Source organism: Carica papaya, chromosome 2 (assembly GCF_054855325.1).
Source record: "Carica papaya isolate Zhongbai chromosome 2, ASM5485532v1, whole genome shotgun sequence".
NCBI lineage: Eukaryota > Viridiplantae > Streptophyta > Magnoliopsida > Brassicales > Caricaceae > Carica > Carica papaya.
The window spans coordinates 16,914,373-16,942,076 of NC_142310.1; the positions used below are offsets into that span (position 1 = coordinate 16,914,373).

At 33.3% G+C, this 27,704-nt stretch overlaps 1 protein-coding gene and 1 long non-coding RNA gene across 3 annotated transcripts; one reads left to right on the top strand and one right to left on the bottom strand.

Moving 5' to 3' along the window:
• Positions 1–384: 384 nt before the first annotated feature.
• LOC110817303 (uncharacterized) lies at positions 385–4,737 on the bottom strand. 2 transcript variants are annotated; one of them, XM_088213432.1, is made up of 5 exons: positions 4,460–4,737; positions 2,953–3,206; positions 1,720–1,931; positions 1,354–1,621; positions 385–1,109 (listed from the first exon to the last, which is right to left on the bottom strand). In XM_088213432.1, exons 2-5 carry the CDS (start codon positions 3,202–3,204, stop codon positions 822–824), a joined length of 1,020 nt encoding a protein of 339 aa, XP_088069558.1. In that variant the 5' UTR covers positions 3,205–3,206; positions 4,460–4,737; the 3' UTR covers positions 385–821. The 2 variants fall into 2 exon arrangements, with proteins under 2 accessions (XP_088069558.1, XP_021901468.2); XM_022045776.2 differs by having other exon boundaries at positions 4,471–4,736.
• An 18,489-nt stretch (positions 4,738–23,226) lies between these two features.
• On the top strand, positions 23,227–26,793 carry LOC148268816 (uncharacterized). Its single transcript, XR_015817049.1, has 2 exons — positions 23,227–23,407; positions 23,860–26,793. It is a non-coding gene; the product is annotated as an uncharacterized LOC148268816 (long non-coding RNA).
• The last annotated feature ends 911 nt before the right edge of the window (positions 26,794–27,704 follow it).

Below are 27,704 nucleotides of genomic sequence, written 5' to 3' on the forward strand. Positions count from 1 at the left end.
AATCATACAAATATTTAAACTTTTTTTTTATAAATTTCAATTACAATTAATGTTGATTCTAAAATTAGTATATTCGACTTCTTTCGAAAGCTTAATACTTTCAACCTTTAAGATTCTATCTTAGAATGATTTTAGGTTTTCTCAAGATTCATACATTTAATTTTTGAGATTGTTCCCTAATTTTGTACAAGTATATTTATGCACTCCACATGAAAATCTTAAGTAGATATTCTATTAGTATTCACCTCACATTGAAAGTTTTATGTCATAACAACGACTATTTCAATACAATTCGAGATGGATGTTCATTAATTAATTAATAGGTATCTAAATAAGATAATACACTAACATGAGAATTAAAATAACCTCAAGTTGGAGAAGTAATTTATACTTTTGTCAAAATATATCTCTTTGCTTCATAAGAAAGAAAACTTTCATGTATAAAATTCATGCAAATTCGTTCCAATGAACTCTCATTTGAACACCTTTACACTTTAGGATGACACAAACCTTCATTTCGACCTCAATGAGGCCGGGATCCATGAACAATATATCATGGTAATTCAAAAGCATAATTTTGTCTTCCTGACTCTCCCAAGTAATCAACTAAATGCCTTATTCTTACCAAATAAATGGATTCTTAGCTCCATCCTATTAAACTCCCCCATCTCAGATTGTGCAGGAAATCATTACCACTTTGCTGCTATATCGTTTGCTGAAATTGGAAATATATTCCTTTACATGCATAGGGGCCTTTCTTACACTGAACAATCTACTCGATATAAACATCAACTGAACAGGTCAACTATGAGGGCAGATGCTTATGTGAGTAAAAGCGCCCTTAAAATTGCGTCACAGTTTTTCCTCTCAAAGATCAAGAAATGTCCTCCATCAGGAACCTCATGATAATGAATCCATGGGAGTTTCTCAGAGATATAACGGTTCATTTGAGAAGCAATGATTTTGTCTTTGCAACCTTGCCAAATGTGAACTGATCCCTCTTCCTTTGGAAAAGGATTAATCAGATCTGTTGGACCAAATTCCCAGTTTGCATAACTGACCATTATGTCTCGATGTAGAGATTCATAAACACCTTGTCGAATGTTATCCTGTATAAGTGAAAAAATGAAGCAGCTCTAAGTTTGCAACCGATTGACCGTGTAATCTTCAAATATTAAACCAAAAAAAAAAAAAGTAGATTTGAAATTTACATGGGTGTAAGGCAAGGAACACAGGTAAAATGCAGCCGGATCTGTAACTTCATATTTGTTTGCAAAATCATGGTGATTATAAGATCCAGCCACGAAAGTCAAAAAACATGCCTTCAATAATATGCAAAGCAAATATAATTACCTGACCAACAGTTTGGGTTTCTGACCACCTCTTCAAGATCTCTAAATCTTCCTCACTAAGAATTTCAGTTTTTCCAGCCGTGATACTTAAAGAAGGGAACCATTTCTGAGTCATCCACCAGTAGAATAACCAAGGAGCATAATGAGCAATTCGAAATGTCCATTGGTCCTGCACTAATAATCTCTTGAAAGCCTCACTTGCTAAATTGGAAGGAAAACGAGGCCACCAGTAGTGCACAAAGGGAACTACCAGGGCAGCTCCTGATAACCTATAAATTTGATGCATACAGAATTAGATAAAAAACTAGAATGTTATCACAGGATAGAGTAAATAGGGAAACAAGCCTTATAGGCCAAATGCTCATGCCTATGTGGTATATATTTTAGGCAACTGTAAACAGGGTAGGCTCCCATTGAGATTCCAATTACATAAAACCTCAACCCAATCTGCAATTTGTCCACAAGCTCTTGAATGTCATATGCTTCACTCTTCACCGTCCTTGACGGATTTGGATCACTCTGCCCATAACCTGCTCTATCAAAAAGCAGGAAATATATCCCCATTTCCTCTATCAGTTCCTGAAAAGACAAAAGCATGTGGATGGGTTTCACAAAGTTTTATGATTATATAAAACAGATGTTATAAAAAAACTCTCTATTACTATCAAATGTTTGTAAAAAGATGCATAGAAATGAAACAGTTTCTTACACAAACCCGAAACTTATAAACAATGCTCTTATCTGGAAAAGAAAAATTGACAAATGATGAAGGGTTAACACCTATAAATCTTTGAACTGCACCTGTGAATGGTTTAGATATCAAAATATGATGAGGTTCACGCTTAGTTTTTGAAATCTACTAGTTAATTGGGCCTTTATTTACATCAGATTTCTTCATTGTGAGTAATAATCTGGCATAGCAACATTCAGATGGTAAACCTAAGACCCTCAGTTGGGAATTTTGGAGGGAGACTTGAGAATAAGTGACTAAATATAAGGTACAGAGAATTATGACAGAAAATAATTTCCTTCTAAAAGCTATTAAAAAAAAATACTAATTTCCTTGGGAAAACTTTTAGGACGTAATTTTGCTTTTACCACAGAAAGGAGATTATGCAACTAAAGTTATTAATACCATTGCAGTATGCCAGGCAAATTCTCAATGGAAAATGCTCTTAAGAGAAGAAATAATAAAACTCATCTTGTATCAACTTAAGCTTTTGGATAAATCAATCATCCAATTCTACTGCAAATGATATGCAATTATTGTATATTGTTTCATAATATGTTATATTAAAATTAAGATCTAACACAAGATGTAATAGGTCTATGCTTTGACAACACTTTTAATTCAGTAGACCTGCAGAAAGAGAGCGTGTTCTAGATGATGAAATTTTAGAAGACAACAGAACTGGGAGATTTGTAGAAACCTTGTCACTTCCAGAAGCCTTACTCCCAACACATTAAACACAAGTTGGTCTGAGACATAGTGTAGCTTGTAATGAATGTTCCTTGTTTTACTACAGTATACCCAAACATGATTTTGTAACAGCTACAAGACTGTATGTGGAGCGATTAAACAAGCAAAATGAATTCATACCTGAGAGGCAGGTAAGTTCAGATCCTTGGAGCTGTCAAAACCATGAATGATGATGATTTTGTACTTAGCCTCTTCCCTAGGAACTCCTGTCTCCCTGTAGGCCAAATGTCTCCCATCACTAAGTTTGATTCTAGGACTGGTAACAGGAGGACCATCAATCGACCCGCAAACCTTTGGAAGCGGAGGCTTTAATGCCTGATATGCATAACCCAATAAACCGGCTATCAAGGCAGCTGCTATTGGCACTAGCATTGCTGGTAAGAAAAAGAGAACCAATGTAATTTCTAAAATGTAAGGAAAAAAAATTAGGGAACATGACTTTGACTCTTCGAGAAGCCAGTTTATATGCAATACAGCCATGAATTTACTTCAAAAAAGAATAAAGAAGGTTCTACTAGATCAGACTCCACCTATATTTATAGGACTATGGGAATTAAAAGTTTCATGAACAAATTATCTTAGAGCATTACTTTGACTTGGTTAATCACATATTAAAATAAGTGGTTCCCTGGTGATAACAAACCCAACAGAGTGTATTTGAAAAAAACAAAGATGGGAAAAGATTAAGACCCATATAAGGATTTGCATAAAAAATTTTGTGATACAGCTAGAAGGTTGATAACATCACCATGGCATAACTAGATAGCTAATATTTTCTCAGGCAACTCAGTCAATGATCATGAACAGGAAGCTGCATTGATCAAAACAGAGATGGAAAATTCTTCGAGGAACAGAAACACCTCAGTCATGAAAATCATCCAGACTTTGGCAGAAGGAAAATGATAGACTAGCAAACAAACTTGGACTCTCAACCTGTCGAAGGTGAAAAAAACAAGGAGAGAGTAGAAAGGGAAAAGTCTACCAGGGCTGCACGTCTCCCAAAGTATTAGTATTTTTCAGATTTTCTATAAAAGGAGAACAAGATAATTCTTTTCCAGAATATTCAAGTGGCTCAACTTTTGCAACAGTTAGCAAAAGAGTACACTGAACAAAAATAGGTCAAGGGTGTGATGAAAAATAGAACTCGTTCATGTTACTTACTCTCTCTGATTGCTGGGAGTTTTTCTAATTGAGGAAATCATGTTCATCAATGGTTCTCGCAACATGCTGCAAGAACTCATATCTTGTTTAAAAAGCTTAAAACCACTAATCAATCAATTTTTTATTGGATCAATTTGTCGTTTCCCATACCATTTACTATCTATCATATTAATTAATCATCAAAATTATAGGCATCAGAAATTAACTCTTAAGGACAGCATACCAGAATAACTAATTTAAAATAAATTATCCCTGAAAGGACGAACATTAACTAAATAACAAGTAGAGCACTTCAGCAGGCATTAGAAAACAGCTATATGCCTCCAACTTCTTAAACCAAGAAAAAAAAAATCAAACTTCGACAAAAGAAAAGCAAACCCAGAAATCAGAACCTAAGAATTAAAGCAAACGGGTACATGTATTGGAAAATAACAAGGGAATAACAAAGGAATAAGAAAAAAGATACAGATTTTCCACCTGAAGGAACTCGAAAAGAAGTAGCTGTGGGTTTCTTGGCTATGGTGTGAGCTCTAGCTGATATTTTCAGAACTTCCTGTTCGATCTGCCTGCCATTTTCCTCGAGCAATAAGTAGAAGACTGCGACTTGCACTAACCAACATGAGAAGACCCACCTAAGAATCTAGTCCACAAACTCACTGAAACAGACAAATTATTTTGTTTTCTTCCTTCTTTTTCACTTAGAGCTGCAGCTTGCAAGCGAGGCTTGGCACGGCCCAGTCAGGAGAACGCGTCGCTTGAACTTCAGACATGCACTTTAAAAAGAGCCATAATGCTAATTGAATAGTTTTTTTTTTAAAAAAAAAAAAAGAAAAGAAAAAACTGTAATTTTTACTAAACTGTTACTATCAATTACAAAGTGTATACAAAACGTGCGAAGGCCCTCGTTTACTGTAAATATTGACCCACTTAGTTACACACTAGGCTATAAAATTGTTCTAGAATGCATATTATTTCACAAAATAAGTTGCGAATGCATGTAACTTAGATTTCAGGTGGAGCAAACTCTAGATATCTAGAGGATGTGTTTGGCATGATCCGTCCAACGAAGCTGTAGTACTGAGCTTGGAAAAACTATAAACAATCATGAAATATAGAGCCATTTTCTAGACGAATGAAAAGGCTACACAAGAGCTTCTCTATTGACTTCAATTAGGTTACTTTCAATTGTAAGCTATATTTAAGCATTAATGATGTTCTGTGTAAGGAATGTGAATAAAACTGTTAGATAATTTTTTAATTATGAAAAAGATGCGATATAAAGAATAGACTATACTTATCTCAAGTTAAAAGATTGGTGATACATTTAACTGATATTATAAAAAGTTGCATACTTCTTTATACTAAATATCAATATTGCCAAAAAATCTTCTAAATATTTATTGAAGTATCAAAAAAGAGAATGTGATTGCGATAATACCTCAAATGATCTATGAGAATATCTACAAAAAACAAAATATGATATCATGTGTCTACATGAACCTTTTGTGTTTTCTGATGTTTGATCAAACCTTAGATTTAGATTAATAGGGTGACATTGTTGACTATGTGTATAAGAACGTCCATAGTAATGGAAACTGTATTACTTAAGAAATGATCGATGCAAAAAAGAAATTGTGATAAGTTTCATTTTCACTATTGCCTTAAGACACATTGTCTATACATGAATTCCAACTCGGGTAGTGTTTTCATATAAATTCTATAAATATGCAATTAATACATTTTTGGTAGTTGGACACACAAAAAATCTCTTTAGAAAGAACCATAGGATATTAAATTACATATTGTCTAGAGATCGCCAGTTTTTTGCCCAATATACAAACACTATGAGGTGAGTATTGTTTACTTGCCTAAATTTGCATATCCATGCGTCTTTGCCTTGTATAGGGGAAACGACTGCATGTGTGATTACCTTTGTTACTGCTTCAGAAAAATGGGCCCATATAAACTAAGTATTTCATTCACTACCATAAAGGCTTTAGGAGTTGGATTACTAACACGAGACTTCCAGCAATCTGGTATGATGGTTTGAATTTAGGTATGGATGATTTTCATGAGTCAAACCAGATACTAATCGTTTTGCTAGTAGCTACAATCTTATATAAGCCTTGAGATATAAATGGTCAACTTAAGCTTTTTAAAATTAAATAGTCCACTTGTTTTATTTACCCTAAGTTATGGGGTGTCTGTTTAAGCTATTTAGACTAGATTATTTAGGTCTAAAACTCGTATGATTGTGCTAAAAATTACGGTGTGATCTTCGTCACTACTGTAATATTCATGTCCATCATAAGTTGAAAACCTAGTCATTCATGCTCCTTGGGAAGGTAGAGATCATTCTAACTAATGGGAGTATACAGTATGTGTAATGTCTCGTACTCCAGTGGAGTTACGAATATTGGTACATACAATTTCTTAGATAAGTTTTTAATTAATTTTGAATGATGCAACGATTAATTATATTATATTTTCATCCATTGTAATAAAACAAAACAATGTTAGGAAGATTACATGAGGAACTTACTCTCAAAACAAATTTTACAATAATTCAGAAATAAGGAGTTCAATCAAACTCAAAATACAAATTTTAAAATACTCAAAATGTAGTCTCACTGCAGGCCCTTAATGATTTTGGACTTGTTCTTGATTTTCCTTATCTAGAATGGAGGTTTGAATTTGGGTGAGTTTCACAAACTTGGTGAGAAAGAGGTAATAAATCTAACATACAGATATAAAATATTTTCAAAAAAAGAAACGTAAAGAAAATAAAGCATTCTAAAAAGAATTATTTAAAAATTTTCTTACGCAAAATTATCCCAAAATTTTCTTTTTAAAGGGACCGCTAGCGTATATTTACCAACATGTTCTGCTAAATTTTCTTTATAAATTATTTATGAGTTTCGATTTATTTTAACTGTTGTGTTATTATTATACCCATGACCATATTTGCCTAATTTTATTTCCTTCGTGATTGATGCCTTTATCGTTATTTTGCCGAAGCTATACATATTTTGTTTTATTGCGTTTTTGAGTCTTGAGTTTTATAATTACTAATTACTAATTACAGATTTACATTTTAAATTTCTTCATGGAATTTCCAGAATTTTTGAATTTCACATAACACAAAATATCTGACTCACACTGAACACTTATGGCATTACAGAACTTATACACATCAAACACAAATTTCAGTTCATTAAATTCATTAAGTTCAAAATTTTAGGTCACTATGTGCGGATACTAAACATAATAATTCCAAAATTCATTAAATTCCCTAAGTGATTTATTTTCAATTATTTTAAAATTAATTAAATACCCAATATGGTATTTCCATAATAATTTAAAAAATTATTAAATTTCCTAAGTGACTTGTTTTCATTTATTTAAAAATTAGTTAAATACCCTATATGGTCTCTCCATAATAATTTTGGAATTTATTAACTTTCATAAGTGGCTTGTTTTCATTTATTTCAAAATCAATTAAATATTAAATCATATGAACGAAAGTCATTTGGCCATTACCGATGCACACTCAAAGCTCTAATCTCTCAATTAAACTCACAACACCAAAAGATTCTCGATAATAATTTCAAATAAGTCACGAAAATAAAATCCGTATACTAAAAAACTCTACAACTTTTTTACCCTCGTTTTTGGCTTTGGAGAATTATGACTCACCACGGAGGTGTTAGGTTCTCTTATCCACTGTGACCTATACACACACTTACAGTTAGGCAAAGCCAAGCTTAAAACGACACAACCTTTAAGGGGAGGGAGACATTTACCAAAAAAAAGAACTGCCTTAAGCTATGGTGGTTTATGTAGAACTAAAGGCTTTTGGGTTACTTCCTCAAGCTCTCACTCTTAGCTTTTCGTGGTTCCTCCTCTCTTTCTTGGCTTCTTTTTTTGTAACTCCTCACTTATTATTGTGCTTAATTTATTTGAAAAATCTTATTTATTCGGTGCTTTAGGCCACATTGAACACATTTAATTTATTATGCAAATTATTATCGTAATTCGTAAATTATGTCGATTTTAATTTTATTTAATTTTAGTTTGTTTTATTTTATTTTAGTCTAATTATTATTTTTTTAAAAAATAAATTTAGGAAAAACGAAAAAATGGAAGAAAATCCTACAGGAAAGGGCTGCTCGCACGGGGGCCTGTGTGCTGCGCGCGTGCACGCGCGCATAGCTAGTGCGGGACGTTCGCACTATGTGCACAGCTGGCACAGGACGTGCGCACTATGTGCACATCCCATCCATGCGCGCAGAGCATGTCAACCCTACTCGCATCTTGTCACCTGCAGGCGGGTTATCCGCGCATCACCTCGCGCGCGGACAAGCGCCACACAGTGCGCGCACCATCTGCACAGTAGGTCTGCACGGGTAGGCCCCTACGCGCGGTGCCCAACGCACCTAGGCCCTGCGCGTGTGGTAGGGTGGGCCGCGTGCCTGTAGGCTAGCCTACAGCCCGTCGAGCAGGGAGGCCACTGTCGCCTCAGGTAATGTGCTGTCGCCCACGTCTTCCTCCTCCGTTTTTTGTGTCGAGCCTCTTTTTCTCTCTCTTCACCGAATTTTGCCACTTGGTGCAAATCTAATTTCTATAAATAAGGGCTATTCCTTCCTATTTTCTCCACATTTCCATTCTTCTACCTTTCAAGAATTAGAGAGAGAGAGAGAAAGTGATCTAGAGAGAGTGAAAGCAATATAGAGAGAGAATGAGAGGAAGAAAAGAAGAACGGTATAGAAAAAATTATCAAAGTTTCGGTAAGAAATTTAGTATTTTTTAAAACGTCTTAAGGGGTATCTTTAGACAAAAAAAAAATTAAATCGATAATTTATGATTTTGCATGTTTTCATATTTATAGATTTAATAAGTTGAATCGTTCTTGATTTCAAGCATGTTATGTGATTTATAGACACTTGATGATTTACATGTAATTAAAATAATATGAAATCGGTAAGGTTACCTAGAAAATAAAAGAACAAAAAAAAAAAAGAATGAAGCACGAATGGTTCGAAATATGCATCTGTATTGACATACATAATGTATCAAGTATCTTGTTAGGTTTTTTATCTCTGAGGGGTATCTGTTCTCCTAACCCCATCCGAGTATCTCTTTCCCTCTCCACCATTTAGTTTAGAAAAATGTAAGAGGACCGCTCCCTGTGGATGACGACGCACCCTCTTACAAGAGTTGTGATGCAAATATTTGTTAGGGCACCTTTGGCTAAGTACTGTTGTGACTATAGAATATCTGATAGGACCACTATGGTTGGTACGATCGTGGTCATAGATTGTACCATAGTTTTATAAGTCGAAAATATGTCTGAGAAAATTATCGTATCTGTATCTGTATCTGGTCTGGTAATTCTACATGGGTAGTTAGAAATCTATATCTACCTTCAGATATGGAAGTCATAATGACTTCACGAAGCGTGACACAAAAATCTGAGCATTTCATGATTTATTTGATTTTTTCTATTATCTGGTATGATATGTGTTTGTTTGATTATATTAACATAATATTTTCTCTAATAAATAAATTATTTTCATAATGTAAGATAGGTCTACAAAGTAACCAAATTGTAAGTATGTTTGTTAGAATAATTTACCTTTAAAATTTTATGATGTTATTTAAATATTGTTTTACTTACTGAGCATATAGAACTCACTCTTTCCATACCCCCTCAAATGAGGAAGAAAATGAGGAACCGCTATTTGACCTACCCATTGAAGTTTATGAGGATCCTGTAGATCCGCAAAACTTAAGTGCATGATCGTTCCCGCATCCTGATGAGTCCAATAGCATAGTAAAAGAAGTAGTCATCTTTTGTATTTTGCAGCCACCTATGACCTCAGTTATATATATGTAATTGGAACTCATATATTTGCAAGAGATTTGTATTAATTTACTTCGCTGCATATAGTTTTTATCATGCATTAGTAATTTTATTTGTGTATCTAATACCCACATGCCTTAATCAGCATTTGGAATGTCACATTTTCCCTCTCTCACTCTTGTTCACATGCCATCTTTTCCCCTATCCTTCCCCTACCAATTTCTCCCTCAACTCCTTCTCTCCCATTCTCTCATTAAAACCCTTTCTCTCTCTAGGGTTTTTTTTTGTGGTAAGGGAGTATTTATATTGGGTAAAGAGGATTTTGGACTGTTGGATCTCAAGGATCAAATTTGGGTCGTTCGTCTTAGCATTTCATTTAGGGTATTTTAGTAAATTCATGGGGCATTTGAATGGGAATAGATCTCCACCATCTGATTGTTCTTCGCATTTCCTGCCTAGCGAGATCTGAACCATCTATCCCCATGAAATCCCATGCGTTTGATCTACCACTCAATGTCTGCATGGCTCGATCTAGGCCATCAATATAAATTTCCTTCCACTTATTTACATGGCCTGCCATGTAGCCATTCATAATTGGTATCTTTGGACAGTTTACCCGTTGAGGTGTCATAATTTTTAAAAATTACAGATTTTTCCAAATTTTAAAAATGTTCTTCATTTAAGTCATTTTTAAATTTTTGATTTCTCTAATTTTCTAAATCTTTTTCAATGTGACCCTTATGTAAAATTTTCTTAATTTTACAATATTCCGGATTTTTAAAATTACTTAGGGGGAAAATTTATATTTTTTGAGGTTAAATTAAGTTGTCATCAAATTAATATTCCTCATGAGTTTGATTTTTAAAATTTACTGCAAGTCATAACCCCTTTTAAAATAAATATATAGTTTATTTTTATTAAATTTGTACGCACAATTTTACACATTGACTTTAACTTCTAACTCCGGGAAATTACTACTCCCCCATTCATTATAGTATGAGTTTCGAGGGTCTTCGAGTTCCACCAAAATTTCATGGTAATATGATCAATGGTAGAGTAGATAGAGGTCGGGATAAGCCAATGGGATGTTAAATAGATTGGCCTACTATTAAATACTAATTTGATTAGGGTGGCTTGCCCACGTATGAGAGGATAAAAATTTTTCGGCCTACTAATTTCTTCTATAGTTTCACTCTCAAGTTCTTAAGGTGGAGTCATGTTCTAAAATGAGGCAAGATAGGTAGACCTAATATATTTTGCCTTAACTAACATTTTCCTCAGGCTCTGTTGACTCTATAATATCTTTTTGTGCTGAGCATTCAAATTAGGGCTCAAATACACAATCGATTTTTACATGTTTAAGGCTTGACTCGACCATTGACATCATGTATCAATACTTTATATGATGGTACAAATCTCAGCTATTGAAGCCTTCCCAAAAAATAAAAAGGTCATAATAAAATAGAAGGTGTATGACTGTCGAACTAGTACGACCCATATAAATTCCCTGCTTGTGTGCCTAGCTTATTCTTGGTGCAAAAGTCTCAACAATACTTATAGACAAAATAAAAAAAGAGATGCTTCAAGGCTTATCAAAGTAAACAAATTTGTTTTGCCTATAATGTACCTGGGTATAGTTTGAATCTTGTTTTAAGTTGCGTGAATACCTAAAGGTTTATAGAATCATGTAAATATTGAATTTTTTCTAATGTGTGAGCTTAATGTAGACCTTGGTATGCGTATCAAGCTATCAAGTTAATGGACTCGTTTAAAAGTGATCAAATATGGTTAAACAATATTGAGCCTTAATGCATCGGGTTTAAGTATGAGCTTGTAATATGCAGATACTATTTTTGTAATATTTTCATTTTATGATCGGTGAAATGAGAATTGCAAAAGTTTGTCGATATAAAAAATGATTATGGTTCCCGAATCACAAGGTTGTCATTTTATTTTTCTGAAATCCCATAAAAAAAGTAGTTTCATGGCGTTGTGTTGATTCAAAAGATCCTACCACCGGATGCGAAAAAATTTTCTACGATGGATTCAGGTAAGGTTTCACTTATAGTTTTCTTTAATTAAGTACGAGAATGTATGTTTAATTTTTACAGATCTACAGATTTGAAAAGAATTTTTATTCTAACAATTGATATCAGATTCATTTCTTGAATTTAATTTTTGAGAAAGTTTTTTGTTGTTATGTAATTTTGGATTTTAGATTCAAAATTTTAAATTTTGAATTTTATTTTTATTTAGTTGAATAAATATATGTAGAAATATATATGTATATATGTATATATAAGTATTGGGAATATATATATATATATATCAACCTCAGAAAAAAATATATATGCAGAAAATTAAGAAATATATATATGTATATCTGGAAATTAAGTATTATATATATATATGTATATATATCCACAACTTAAGTATTATATATGTATATATATATTTAAAGGATGTATATATATGTATATGAAGTAGAAAAATAAAAAAGAAGAGTAGTGGCTGACCACCACTACATAGGGAAGAAACTTTGGTAGTTAGGTAATTGTCTCAGTGACCGAATTTCGTGCGTAACAGCTAAAAATTAAGAAAGAAAGCAGCCGTTACAGGCTGCATGAAGAATAAGGAAAAAAAAAAAAAAAGGGTTTTCGGCTTGTTGGGTTTTTAATTTTATGTTTCAAAATCAAGTTATGTGTGCTTGGTCCACAAAAAGAGAAAAAAAGGAGAGGCCCATTCGGCTGGGCCAAAACCTAGGTCCGTTTGGGACCCGGGCCAGACCCGATGGGTGTTGACCTGGTTCAGTCAATAGTTGACCGAATAACTGTCAACAGTCAACTTTTGACCAAAAAAAGTTTTTTTAAAGGTATTTTTGGATATTTTGTGATTGATTTTCTTCCAAATTCAGTCTAAATTTTGTTTTAATTTTGAATTTTAATGTTGGTATGTGCATATACTTATTAAAATAAATTAATTTACATAATATGTCACCCAAGTGACATCTCTTATGAATAATTTATTTATTTCTTAATGTAAATAATTGTATGTGTGTAATTTATGTAAATGTTAATCGACCCAAAGGAAAGTTAATATTTAACATTATTGCATTCTATTTTGAGGTAATGAATACGTGACAGTTATTCAACATAACATGTGAACTTTAAATCAGTCCAAAATAAGGTTTATTTTTTGATGTATTTCTACTATCTATATTTAATTACAGAGTATCACTTATAAGTTAATATTATGTTCAAAGATAGAGTGTTAATAGAATACTCGGTATCTTGAGATGAGAATATACATTTATTTAAAATTCATTGTTAAATTTTATGATTTACAATTTTATGTGAGTATTAATTAATTTATTTTTTGTATGTTCTCTATTTAGCTTTCTTTTCTACTAGAAGTATCACCGTGAATGTTAATTATATCCCAATGTTGAACGACACAAGTTTCAAGCAATGGAAGAATAATGTTCGACTTGCGCTTGGAGTTATAGATCTTGATTGGGCTTTACGGGTTGGATTAACTCGATCCGGTTACTCATGACAATACCATTGAGGAAAAGAAGGAGTTTGAAATATAAGATTGGTCAAATCGTATGAGTACGTTGGTTATGGAACAAACCATTCCAGATATTTTTTAGGACACTATGTTCGATGAGATCACAATAGCTAAAGATTTTTTTCATTCTCTAGTACAACGTTTCGCTAGAAGTGATAAAGTTAAGGCATGTACACTTATGTCGACTCTTGTTTATATAGGTATAAGGGAAATGGAAATATCAGAGAGCACATAATGGAGATGTCTTCCACCATAGTTCAATCATTTTAACGTGACATACAACTGTTAGAAAGAATAATAGAATCTGAATGAGCTCATTTCACATTGTGTTCAAGAGGAGGAAAAACTCAAGTCTGAGAGGACAGAGAGTGATCATTTCGCAGTGATCTCAAAGGATAAGAAGAATAAGAAAAAAAAAAACAGGTAAATCTGTTGTAGTTCCAGTACAACAGAAGAAGCAACAAAAGTTTTAGGCAAAAAATGTTTGTTTCTTCTGTAAAGCTCCGGGACACCAGAAGAAGCAACTAGTTATCATGCGTGACACGTAAAAAAATGCATACTTCTTAATTTTGTTTGTTATGAGGTTAATTTAACTTCTGTACCTATACACACTTGATTGATAGATTCTAATGCCACAACTCACATCAATGTGTCTATGCAAAGTTGCCTTCATTGTCGCAAGCGAAGTGATGGTGCTAGATTCATTTATGTGGGTGATTACAAACCAGTAGAGGTGGAAGCAATTTACAAATTTCGATTGCTGTTAAGGATTGGATTTTATTTGGATTTAGAAAAAACTTTTATTATACCATCATTTAGACGGAATGTGATCTCTGTTTCTGTATTGGACAAATTTGATTATTCATGTTCATTTAGAAATGGAAAATTTAGTCTTTTTCTTAATTCAAATCTATTTGGTTCTGATTCTTTATCAACACATGATAATCTTTATTTGTTTGATATAATTATTTCTTATAATAAATTCTTGCATGTTAATACAAGAGGTATAAAGAGAAAATTAACCAAGGAAGAACTCTGCTTCATTATGGCGCAAGAGATTAGGTCTGTAAAAGCTCAGAACTTAAAAGGAAATAAATCATAAATTGAATGCAGAAGCAAAATAATAGAGTTAGGATTTACATTCATTACACAATAATTCAAAATACTCAATAGGGTTATGAGAATGACCATTATAAAAAAACAAGCAAAAAATCAAAGAAATAAATGAAAATTAAAGAACTAGGCATCCTAGGACGAGCTTCACTAGTTTTTGAAGGGAGTTCGGGTGGTGAGCTATTCACAACCCCCTTGTGGATCGTAATCTAGATCTTGGTCCTCTTGATCTGAAATAGTTAATGAAAGGGTGAGTTATACTAACCTAATAGGAATATCACACTACTCATCGATACAGAAATAAAGGTTGATAAAAATCATAAAACAACCAATGGAGCTCTTAAATTAGGTAAATTCATTTATCATAAATAAAATCATTTATTGCATACTTACCATTGCGAGATTTTCAAAACCGACCTATAGAGACAATAATATAAACAGCATCATAATCTCATATTCAATTAGCCATAATAACAACTTTTCTTTTTTATTTGCTTACTGGTATTTTTGGGGATCCATAGAGATGTCCCACTACGTGTGAACCCATATCAAAACTTGTCAACTAATAGGCCGTCCTCATACCCCATCCAGTATGAGTGCTAAAAGTACTATCCCTCAATACCCCGTCCGGTATGAGGGTGAATCGGGTTGTTCGCATACCCCGTACGGCATGAGTGCAAAAAATACTATCCCTCAATACCCCGTCCGGTATGAGGGTAAATCGGACTGTCCCCATACCCCATCCGATAAGAGTGCCAAAATACCATTCCCCGATACCCCGTCCAGTATGAGAAAACGTTTACGGTGGGGTTCTCTATATACCCGGTCTGTTCACTATCTCTTAAGATATCTAGTAAGACAACCATTCACACATTCACTTAACCAATCAATTTTTTGTTTACATTTTAATTTTCAGTTTAACAGTTTAATCGTAAATTACGCAAAATAAGCAATATATGCATTAAGAAAATACAACTGAATCATCTTTACCAATTCTAATATATTATCATGCATTTAAAACTGTAAAATCAAATAATCAGTTAAAACAGGATAAACAGTAATAAATAATCGATTCTGGTTTCATTAGTAATCTCTAATTAATTCTCGAAATTTTTTAAATTACACAAAATACCGTATTATTTATAATCAAATTTCAATTTCATAACAGAGAATAAGGTGAAGGATTCTTACCTGAATCGGTGTTCAAAATATAAAACTTCTACTGCGCCTACTAGCAGTCCTCAGATTTTTTGAATTTTTCTGTGGAGATTGAAACGCCCTCTACGTACCTAAAAATACCTCAAGAATTAAAATCGGTGTTAAAAATCTTTTTTCGGCCAATTTTGGGATTCCGACATGGTGGCACCTACGTGCTCCGGCGATGGCACCATCGACCGCAACAACAGTTTACCTCGGCCTGGCCGTTTTCGGTCGATTTTGACCAGTTTCTGCCAGTTTTATATCCATCTCCGCGAGAAAATATGTTAGGGGGCCTTGGTTGGCCGAAAAAAGTCAAAAAACAAAAACCTATCGGCGGTATAATTCTTTGGTGTGGCGGCTCTGCCGGCTCACCTTTTTGGCTAGCTGTTTTCATTTGGTCAACCTATAAAAAACAGAACGTGATCACAATGGTGAAAAAATCACACGAAATAGAAATGGAGAAGGGACTCATCGGAGGAGGGTTTGAGTTATTCCCACGGCAGCGTCGCCGAAATTTACCTGCGATTTTCACCTCACCCCCCATTTATTTTGCTCTGATGTAGCCACAGTAGTGCTCGAAATCGAATTCTGAGTGGGTGGGAGAATTTTTACGTTTTTTGGCGGTAGAAAGTGGCTCCGGTGCAGGGTGGGCGGTGGTCGGCTCCCTTCTCCAGCGAGGGGCTGACAGCTAGAGTTTGGGTTCTGTATGAAGCGAAATATTTATACTTATATCTCATGAATCTAGGTTGTTCATCGCGTTTGATCTCGACCGTTCGATCGCACCTAAAGAGAAAATAAATATGGACCATTCATCGCGTTTGATCGCGACTGTTCGATCGCGCCTGTGGAGGGAAAGATTTGGACCATCCACGCGTGCGGGAGAAGTCTGGGTCGTCCGATCGCGAGGCACGCGGATCACCAGCATGGCCTTCCACTTGGCGCCAAGTTAGCACGCCTTACCACGCGATGCGCTTTGGTTCATCGAGTCTGCTGACTAGGTGGTCCTACGTGGCGCAAGTTTCTAAAATTACGCTCTGACCCTCAGTTTCTGATTTTTCTTTCAAAAACACCATCTAACCCCAAAATTTCATCAATCTTTTCTAAAATTATTTTTAATTTCATCCCTAACCTATTTTTTTTTATAATTTCACATTAAATTAAAATTTATTAATTTCAAAAAATATATTTTTATACATTTTAGAACGTTAAAATTAATCTCAGGTGAAATTCGATTCAGGTGTTACATGATCACATCTCCCAGAGGAGAATTGAGAGACTTGTGTCATAGAAAATTCTAGATCTCCTTGATTTTTTAGATTTTGATAGATGTGTTCATTGTATCAACGAAAAATAGACAAATATTAAGATATTAGGTGCCAATAGGGTTATGGACGTATTAGAACTTATTCATATAAATATTTGTGGATCGTTCCCTACGACTTCTTGGAATGATCAACAATATTTCATAACGTTCATAGATGATTATTCAAGATATGACTACCTATATCTCATGCATGAGAAGTCCCAATCCCTATATGTGTTCAAGAGTTCTAAAGTAAAAGTTGAGAATTAACTCAACAAAAAGATTAAGGCTGCTAGATCTGATGGATCAGGTGAACAACATCCAGGGTCGTTTGTTCAATTCTTATAGGAATGCAGTATCGTTCCATAGGACACCATAGTAGGTTCTCCTAGCATGAATGGTGTTGTTGAAAGGTGAAACAGAACGCTTAAGGATATAGTGAGGAGTATGATTAGTCATTTTACCTTATCTGAATCACTATGGGGAGAAGCATGAAAAACTGCAACATATTTACTCAATAGAGTTCCAACTAAAGCAATTATAAAGACTCCTTATGAGCTTCAGACGGGCAAGAAGCATAGTTTGAGATATTTGCACATTTGGGATTGTCCAGCTGAGGCTAGGCCTTATAAACCACAGGAAAAGAAACTAGTCTCCAGGATTATTACTTGTTATTTTGTTGGTTATTCTAAGCGATCCAAGGGTTACAAGTTTTATGATCGCATTACTAAGATAATTTTTTAGATAAAAAATGTTCAGTTCTTTGAGGATGTTGAGTTTGCAGGGGGAGAAAGAGTTTGTGACCTTATTTTTGAAGAGGAATGGGTCGATATTCCTATTCCCTCAGTTGCTCTTAGCAATGATTAGGATCAGATTCTTATACCTAATATTGTTCAAAAAGCAACTCCAGATCAAGATAATTTCATAGTATCTTCTGTTCCTGTATAGAAAACTATTCCTGAAGCACAAACTTTACACTTTCAAGAACTTATGCCATTAAGGAGATCGACAAGAGAGATGAGAAGTGCAATTCCATATGATTATATTGTATATCTACAAGAACATGAGTTTGACATTAGCATGGTGGAAGATGATCCTATCAATTTCTGTCAAGTCATGAAAAGTTCTAACTTTCAAAAGTGGATTGATGTCATGAATGAAAAGATAAAGTTCATGAAGGATAATGATGTTGTGGATCCTATCCCATTGCCTAAGGATGCGAAACCTATTAGTTACAAATGGATATTTAAGACTAAGAGGGATTCAAAAGGGAATGTGGAGAGGTACAAGGCTCGCCTTGTCGCTAAGGTTTTACACAAAAAGAAAGCATCGATTATAAAGTAACTTTATCTTTGGTTTCATTGAAAGACTCTTTTAGGACTATAATGACTTTAGTAACACATTTTGATCTTGATTTACATCAAATGGATATTAAAACAACATTTCTCAATGGTGATATTGATGAGACGATTTATATGGTGCAACTAGAAAATTTTGTACCCGGAGATGCACATCAAATAGTTTGCAAACTAAAGAAATCCACCTATGGACTTAAATAAGCTTCCTGTCAATGGTATCATAAATTTCATCACATTGTCATCTCGTTTGATTTTGAGATGAATTTAGTGGAAGATTGTATATACCACAAGTTTAGTAGGAGTAAGTATATTTTTTTGGTTTTATATATCGATGACATACTACTTGCTAGCAGTGATATAAGTTTATTGCATGAAACCAAGATATTTATGATAAAGAAATTTGAGATGAAAGATCTTAGGGACGTCTTTTTTGTATTAGAGATCCAGATACACCTCACTCTCAGGGTATTCTTGGATTATCACAAAAGAGTTATATAAAAAAAGTTGTTAAAATGTTTGGCATCTAAGATTGTAAATTAAGTGACTCCCTGTGTCTAAAAGAAACAAGTTTAGTCTAAGTGAATATCTCAAGAATGATTAAGAGACTACGGAGATGCAAAAGATTCCTTATGCTTCTGCTATAGGGATTCTTATGTATGCACAGGTTTGTATGTGACCAGATATTGCATACATTGTTGGGATGCTAGGAAGATATTTAAGCAATCCAAGTATGGATAATTGGAAAGCAGTCAAACGTGTCATACGGCATCTACAGAGAATAAAAGATTATATGCTCACATACAAAAGGTCAGATCAGTTAAAAAACATTGATTATTCTTATTCTGATTTCACTGGGTGTCAAGACAGCAGAAAATCTACATCATGCTATATTTACTTGCTTAGTAAGGGAGCTATTTCCTGGAAGAATGCTAAACGAACATTTATAGGCTCTTCTATTATGACAACAGAGTTTATAGCTTGTTATGAGACATCCAATCATGGAATATGGCTGCGAAATTTTATCACTAGGCTGTGTGTTGTTGATGGTATAGAAAGACTATTAAAGTTATTTTGTGACAATAAGTCTGTAGTTATGTATTCCAACAATAACAGGAGCTCGACGAAGTCAAAACATATAGATAACAAGTTCTTTATTATTAAAGAAAGAGTTTAGAGTAAACAAATATCGATAAAGTACATTGGAACAAACTCTATGATTGTGGATCTGCTCACTAAGAGATTACCAACTAAGGTCTTTCATGAGCACACTGCTCATATGGGTACGTTGTTTCCCTAGATAATGTGTAGTTTCAGTGGGAGTCTTGTACCATGGTTGCATTTATTTTGTAAGACATCATAACCTTTGTATTTTGGTTTGATTTATATATATATGGTTTCATTTCAGTTGTTTTTTTGTGTGTTTATATTTATATATATTATTATCTTTGAATTTTTTTACAGTTGATCTCACTAAGGTTAAGGCATGACTAGTTATAAATTGACATGCTTAGATCACATAACATGTAATTTCTATGTTGCACTGATATATGTGACCATTGATGGGTTTAGCTATGTTAGCTATAGTAAAGGCCACTTTGATCCTGTGTCTTTATGATTGATGGATGAGACTGTTTGGTAATGCATTCAAGTATTGATAGCATAGTTCTGAGTACTCATACGGTTATTTAACGCATAGCTAAAGTGTCACATAAAGCTCAAGTGGGAGATTGTTGGATTTTTTTAATGTATGGGCTTAATGTGGATCTTGGTATGCGTATCAGGTTATCAATTTAATGAGCTCGTTTAAAAATGATCAAATATGGTTAAACAATATTGGTCCTTAATGCATCGAGTTTAAGTATGAGCTTGTAATGTACATATACAATTTTTATAATATTCTGATTTTATGATGGCGAGATAAGAATTGCAAAAGTTTGTTGATATAAAAGGCAGTTATGGTCTCTAAATCATAAGATTATCATTTTATTTTTCTGTAATCCCGTCATCATAAAAAACTAGTTTCAAGGCACCATATTGATTCGGAAGATCCTAACGTTAGACGCGAATAGATCTTCTGCGATAGATTCAGTACACTTCTGCTTATATTTCTTTTTATTTCAGTACGAGAATGTATGTTTAATTTTTACAGATCTATGAATTTGAAAAGAATTTTTATTCTAATAGTAAATGGCAAGCAATCCAGTGTTAACCAAGTCTATTCACTAGGTACAGGTGAATTAAGAGCTAATTAGTGATAAGTTATGATCACCTAGGAGCATACACATAATTAACGACATTTTGCAACCAAAGCTCTCCCTTAGATAATCATTTTCTTCATAACCTTAAGACACGAATATATAAAAAATTATCTAATAAATACACTTGTGTCTCAGCTCATTTAATAGAGCTAAACAAACACAACATATTCTCATGGGTAATAAACACTAGAGCATCTAATAACATTGTATGCACACCTTCGTTTTATATTGGATTTGCAAAAAGAATTTCTTTACATGTCAATATGCCAAATGAAAATAAGATAGAAGTCTCACACATTAGTATAGTGAAGATCAAAATTTAGAAATATTACACGATGTCCTTTGTGTGTCATGTTTCATATTTAACTTGATGTCGGCAAGAAAATTAACTAAGGATTCAAAGTGTTTTCTTATATTCTCACCAAGGCTTTGTATTATATAAGACCTCTCAACCTGAAAGACAATTAGAGTAGATAGAGCCTAAGAGTGCTTGTACCAGTTCTGATTGGATGAGAGCCAATATACAGGTTCTCATCAAGGCTTGCCTATAGCACTATAGTCTAATTTAAACAAAGGAGAATAATTGGATGTTCGTATTTTGTTTTAAGTTTCTCAAAAAGTAAAAAGTATAAACCTTGTTGTGTATGTCCATTGGCCAAAATGCATACACTTATATTTTTTTGTAAATTATTATAAGTTTGAACTATGTTTTGATATGATGCACTATGATATTTGGGGCCCATGTAATGAAATTTCTTATAATAGATACCATTATTTTCTTTTTGTTATGGATGATTTTAGTTGATGTATATAGATATATCTGTTTAAATCTAAATTAGAAACATGTCGTGTTATGAAAAGCTTTTATATTATTGTGGAGACTCAATTCAATGCCAAGATAAAAATAATAGGTAGTGATAATGGAAGAGCATTCGAGATAAAATACTTTTATGAGATAAAGGAGATTATTCACCAAAGAAGCTATGTTTAAACACCATAACAAAATAAGAGAGGAGAAAAAAAACACTAGAAAATACTTAATGTTGTTAAGGCATTAAAGTTCCAAAGTGCATTAAAACCAAAATACTTGAGTGATTTTGTGCTTATAATAGCATACCTGATCAATAAAACTCCTTCATCTACCATAGATCACAAAACACTTTTTAAGAAGCTAATACACAAGAGTACTACCATCTCAGAGTATTTGGGTGTTTGGCCTTTACTTCAACCCTCACTAGGAACTGGCATAAATTTAACCTCATAGCTAAAAATGTGTACTCTTGAGGTACTGTTTTGAGTTAAAGGGTGTAGACTACTGGACATGGAGACTAATAAGGTATGTATTTCAAAAAATGTGTTATTTTATGAGAATATATTCCCTCATAAAATTCAAGTTAATTGTACTTATAAAGAGAATCATAATGAAATGAGGAAACATACATTTTTATATAGTGTGGATGAAAGAATTGCAACTAACTTCACAATGCAATTTACTTATAGTGATGATAGTGAAAACATGGGACCAAATATTACCATCCATGAGGATGGTATCATTATTAAGGATGTGGAATCAAGCTCTGCTTCTTCTGCTATGGATCAATCAAGAGAAGGAATGATGGATAGAGTTGTGGGGCAAAAAGAAGTTATCACTGAGGGCTTCAACAACATAGATCCTTCAAATTTAGTAAAAAAATATATGAGAGTTAGGAAGCCTTACTCTTATTTGAAGAACTTTGTATGTGCACAAGGAAAAAATGATCACTATAGTCAAGAGTATTCTCGAGAACGCAAGGTTAGAGAAGGTAAAGGCATCCCCCATAGCCTCTGCAGTTTCTAATAAGGCTATCAATAAAGGCATAAAGATACATATGCAATGTTAGCTCACACAGGGAACATGATGTTAATTCCAACCCATAAATCATAAGATCTTAACACGATGATGAAGATGAGATCGCATGATGGAGGATTTCCCGAGCGAGGAGAATTTCCAGCAGAATGAATATTAAATTGTAGGATTTTAGTGAGGAGCATCAACCCCGAATTCTGAATCTCCGATTGCATTGATGAAGTAGATTTTTCGAGTGGAAAATGTGGATTAACAACTTGAATCTTTGCACTTTAGTGTATGATCGAAATGCTATTGATTTGGGCCTAATGGCCAATTTAAATTTTTATTGGTATTTAATGTATTTGTATTTTAAGTAATTAATATTGGTATTTAACGTATTTTTATTTTAAGTTATTAATATTTTCACATTTTAATTTCTATCATGTTTTACTAAAATAGGTATTTGTTTAATTAAAATTTTTAATTATGATCATGCCTTTAAATAATATTTTTGAATTTTAAAAATAAGAGATAGAAAAGAGAGAAAAGAAAGAGAAGAAAGGAAAACAAAAAAAAAAGGAGAAAAGATCTCCCCCATACCCGCCTCCAAATCTCCCTATGCCTCCCCATGCCTTGTGGGTCCCATGGTCACCAACTCTTCACCTACCACTCAACCACCCACTTGGATACTTGCCATGTAGCTCACATCGAAGCCTTCTCCATGCCTATTCCTCATTTCACACACTTCATTTCTCTTCCATTTTCACTTTTTAGAGAGAGAATTTTAGAGTGAGAGAGAAGAAATTTTAGAGAGAGAAAGAAGTAAGGAAGAAGGAGGAAAACAGGAGTTTTGCAAGCTTATTCAAGGGATTTCTATAAGTCTTTTCCTCCACATCTAAACGATTAATCGACTCAGTTTTGGTAATGAATTCTTTAGTATTTTAATCTACATTTATAGGTGCCATTTTTAGTTAATTAATTTGGTGAAATTAGATATTTATTGAAACAGATTTTTATGCTTGTTTGGTGATTTATTTTTTTATCATCATTCACAATAAATGTGTTATAATAACGATTTGAGAACATGTGGGATTGACCCTTTGTTTTACCATTGGTAATGGCAAAGAGGGTTATTCTAAGGAGTTCAAGCTTTAAAGAATATCTCGATGATAAAATTCAGGTAAAATGGGCCTTTGGCCTAATATGTTGCTGAACCCACACCAAGTTATGGATGTGAGGTATGATACATGATAGTGTGCCTTATAACTATGATACATGAATTGCCACAATATTTAACATTTAGTATTGTTAAACATATTGGTTTGATGTATAAGTCTTTATGGTGATTGACAGTGTTTACAATGTGATATTAGATACCCCAAATTTGGTGTTAAGGGTGTCAATCTACATCAAGGAAGAATCCAGCTGGTCCTGACTCAAACAGAAAAGCAAGTTCTAGTTTTCTAAATAAGAGCGCCAAAAATAAAAAAATAATTTCATCCTTAACTACTTTCCTAATTGGGATTATTCCAAGTGGGTGACGTTCGTTCAAGCCAAAAGACTTAAGGTTCAAGTGAAATTAATGGGCTAGAAGAATTGTAAAAAAACCCACACTTGAGGAAGATGGTCCACATGCATGCACCATGTGCATACGTGTCGCAAGGCTTGCATGCATACGGGTTCAGGCTGGGCAACAACCTCGCCCACACAGCCCAAGAGGCCCCCGAGCCTTGCACATGGAATCAGTCGCGTGGAAGGGCCTGAAGCTAGCCCAGTGCATGACCTGTGGCCCAACCTGTAGGCTCGCCAAGCGTGATCCACACGGGCTGGCTGGCCCAACCCGTCCGGGTTGTCCAAAATTGGCCCTACCCATCTTTTTAATTAATTAATATTTTTACTTTATTATTTTAAGGCTTTGGGACCTAATTTTTAATTACCCATTTTTTAAAATTAAAATCTCACATGTCTAAATTAATTTTCCCATGCGTTTTACATGGAAATCACATGGGATAAGTCTTATCTTATTTTAATTATTATTTTATTATAAATCTATCTTTAGGATTATTTTAATTAATTATCTTGTATTTAGATGGGATAGAATAAATATTTTATTATGGGATTAGATGACATTTTATCTAAAATATTATTTTATTCCAAAAGTTTGTACTCATATAGATTGCTCGAGAAAAAAAGGTTATAAATAGGTCTTTGCCTTATAAATAGGAATTTACCTATATGTTGTAAACAACACTAATTGCAATCAATTTGAGAGAATTCTTAAAAGTTTAGGCATTTCTTCTTTTAGTATTTTTGCTAAATTAGTTTCTTCAAGTTCTTCAGGAAGCATGAGTCTTTAAAAGTTTTATTGAGCCAATGAGTGGGAATTAACTTATGGGTAAGTTAATTGCATTTTTTTTCCTTATTTATTTTTCCTACTCTTTGTTTTTTTGTTTTTGCATTCCTTTTAGGATTATTGATTCAATTAGAGGGAGATGTTGATCTAGACAATTAAAGTTTCAATATTGCATAATGTTGAGTGGGTTATAAGAGTTAATTTGATCCTCCCTATTATGTCCTACGTTAGTTTAACCATGGAAGTAGTGAACATGATGCATGAAAATGTGATGATTAGAAATTGCATGCGGGTTTGGCCCTTCACTTCACCTTAGTAATGGTGAAGAGGGTTATTCTAGTTGACCTTGATTCAAGAGGATGATCCGAAGGTCAAATCAGGGTAAGATGTGGTCTTCAGGTCAGATGCGTGAAATGTGCCTTTAGACCTAATATGGACCTTCGGGCCGGATACGTGAAATGAGCCTTTGGCCTGGATAAGTTGTGGAATCCTTATCGGGTTTGAAAATGGTTGCATTTAACATGTAGTATGCATATGAAAAGAATATGAATTATTGTGAGCATGAAATAAACAAGTAAAAAGAATAGAAAAATTTGTTCAACAGTTATCTCTAAGGAGTTTTTATTTCTCATTCCTTCGAAAAAGTATTGGTGAACCATTCCTTGTGATGATCACCGATCCCTCTAACGAGAGAGGATATATGTTAGGTACATGTAGGGTCAAAGTGGTGAAGTATGATCGAGGTCATAATTTAGATGGGAAAATGAAATAAAATGAGAATGGCCTAAAACTGGGTCGGTGATTCACAGCGGTAGTTGGGGATCCCTTCTGCCCTAAATGGATATATATTGTAACAGCTTCGCATGAAGGTTAGTAAAAGACTTAATAAAACCTAGTTGCAGATAAGAACGTTGATTATAATTCGTATGATAATTTTTCTGTTTAGTGAGTATGTTGCTCGTATTAGTTGAATCTCTAGAATGATCTATATGATGATTCTTCTGTTTATTGAGTATGCTACTCATACTATTTGAATCTCTATGATGATTTGTACGATGGTTCTTCTGCTTATTGAGTATGTTGCTCGTGTTAATTGAATCTCTATGATGATTTGTATGATGGTTCTTTTGTATGCTACTCATACTAGTTGAATCTCTATGATGATTAGTACAATGATTCTTTTGTATGCTACTCGTACTAGTTGAATCTTTATGATGATTTGTACGATAATTCTTCTATTTACTAAGTAAGCTGCTCGTACTAGTTAAATCTCTATGATAATTTGTACGATGGTTCTTCTGTTTACTGAGTATGTTGTTCGTATTAATTGAATCTCTATGATCATTTATATAATGGTTCTTCTATTTACTGGGCATGTTGCTTGTACTAGTTAAATCTCTATGATGATTTGTATGATTGTTCTTCTATTTACAAAGTATGCTGTTTGTTTGATTTCTATTGGATATGTAATACCTTCGGTTTTGCCAAATGTGATAAAACATGTCTGTATAGATGTTGAATAATGGTGCTAATAACTTGGTTATGTAACTGTTTCACCAGATTTCCTTAATAAAAACAAAAGAATTTTATGAATGATTAAATGACTTCATCCCACGAAAGTTCTCCAAGGTAAGAGGTAATAAAATATTATTCAAGTTTTTTACTTTTTAAAACTTAATCGTGTATTTTAAATACTATTTTTCTTACTAAATTTATATGTAACTCAACCCTAATCCCTGTCCCCCAGATATTCAAGAAGTTGAGGATCGTCTCTCTCGAGTTATCATGAAGTTTGACTAGACCCATTCAAGGATCCTTGACAATTCTTTAGGACATAATTTGAGTGTAATAGTTATTTGCACTCTGATATAAAAATCCTATACGAACTTTACTTTTTGTATTTAATACTTGGGATTGCCAATTATGCCCCCTTAATGTAAGTTCTTAAAACTTAGTTTATTCTGTAAAGAATTTCTATTTTCTTCTTCAATGTCAAAAAAAATGTTTTTAGCACTCAGAACTACTTAGGTAATTGGCCCCCTTTTACTCACTCGGTATTAGGGATGTTACACCGTGCATATAAAAAGAGGAACTTGGAACAAGGAAGAGACAAGCCTAGAGGAGAAGAAACTACAAAAAAGAAAGAGAAATGTTGTGTTTGCGTGAAAAAAAAAAAGAGAAGAAGAAAGAGAAGGAAGAGTGGAAAAAAGAGAGGTTGAAGATATATATATATATATATCTATGTATATATATATAAAGCTTATGGCTGCCTCATTGAAAGAAAAAACATGGGCCCATTTTACTTTTATTCGATTATTTCTTTCTCTCTCATCATCAGCAACAAAAGGTCATCTATTTTGTCTTTTTCTTAGAAAAGAAAAAATTGATCTTTTGCTTTTTGATTACCTCTCTGCTCACCCATTGAACAAAAAAAAATTCAATTTTCTTCTTGTTATGAATTTAATTCTCAATGAATCACTTTGTATTCATTTCAATTAATAATGAATTTTATTAAGAGTTTATCTCGTAATTTTTTTTTCTATACATTAGTTTATTTTTTCACGTAAAATTATATATTCATTTTCTTTTACTATCAATTTTTTTTTTGCTTATTTTTGTTATTATTTTTTTATTAATTATTTCAGGTTACACAATTAATTATATTTTCTTACTGAGACCCAACAAGTGGTATCAGAGTTAGGTTGATTTATGATTTGAAATTAATTATGTAAATTAGATGGAGGAGTTCACATGTATAATAATTAAATTGACAACCTCAAATTACTCAATTTAGAAGTCAAAGATGGAGGATCTTGTTTATTGTAAAGATTTGTATGATCTTATTAAATTAGAAGTTGTTATACC

What these genes read in the sequence shown, in the direction of transcription:
- LOC110817303 (XM_088213432.1), bottom strand. Translation starts at nt 3,204, where the DNA reads ATGCTAGTGCCAATAGCAGCTGCCTTGATAGCCGGTTTATTGGGTTAT. An exon ending in TGAACTTACCTGCCTCTCAG is followed by an intron (nt 1,932 to 2,952) that starts GTATGAATTCAT and finishes TTGTCTTTTCAG; the next exon opens with GAACTGATAGAGGAAATGGG. An exon ending in AAACCCAAACTGTTGGTCAG is followed by an intron (nt 1,110 to 1,353) that starts GTAATTATATTT and finishes TCACTTATACAG; the next exon opens with GATAACATTCGACAAGGTGT.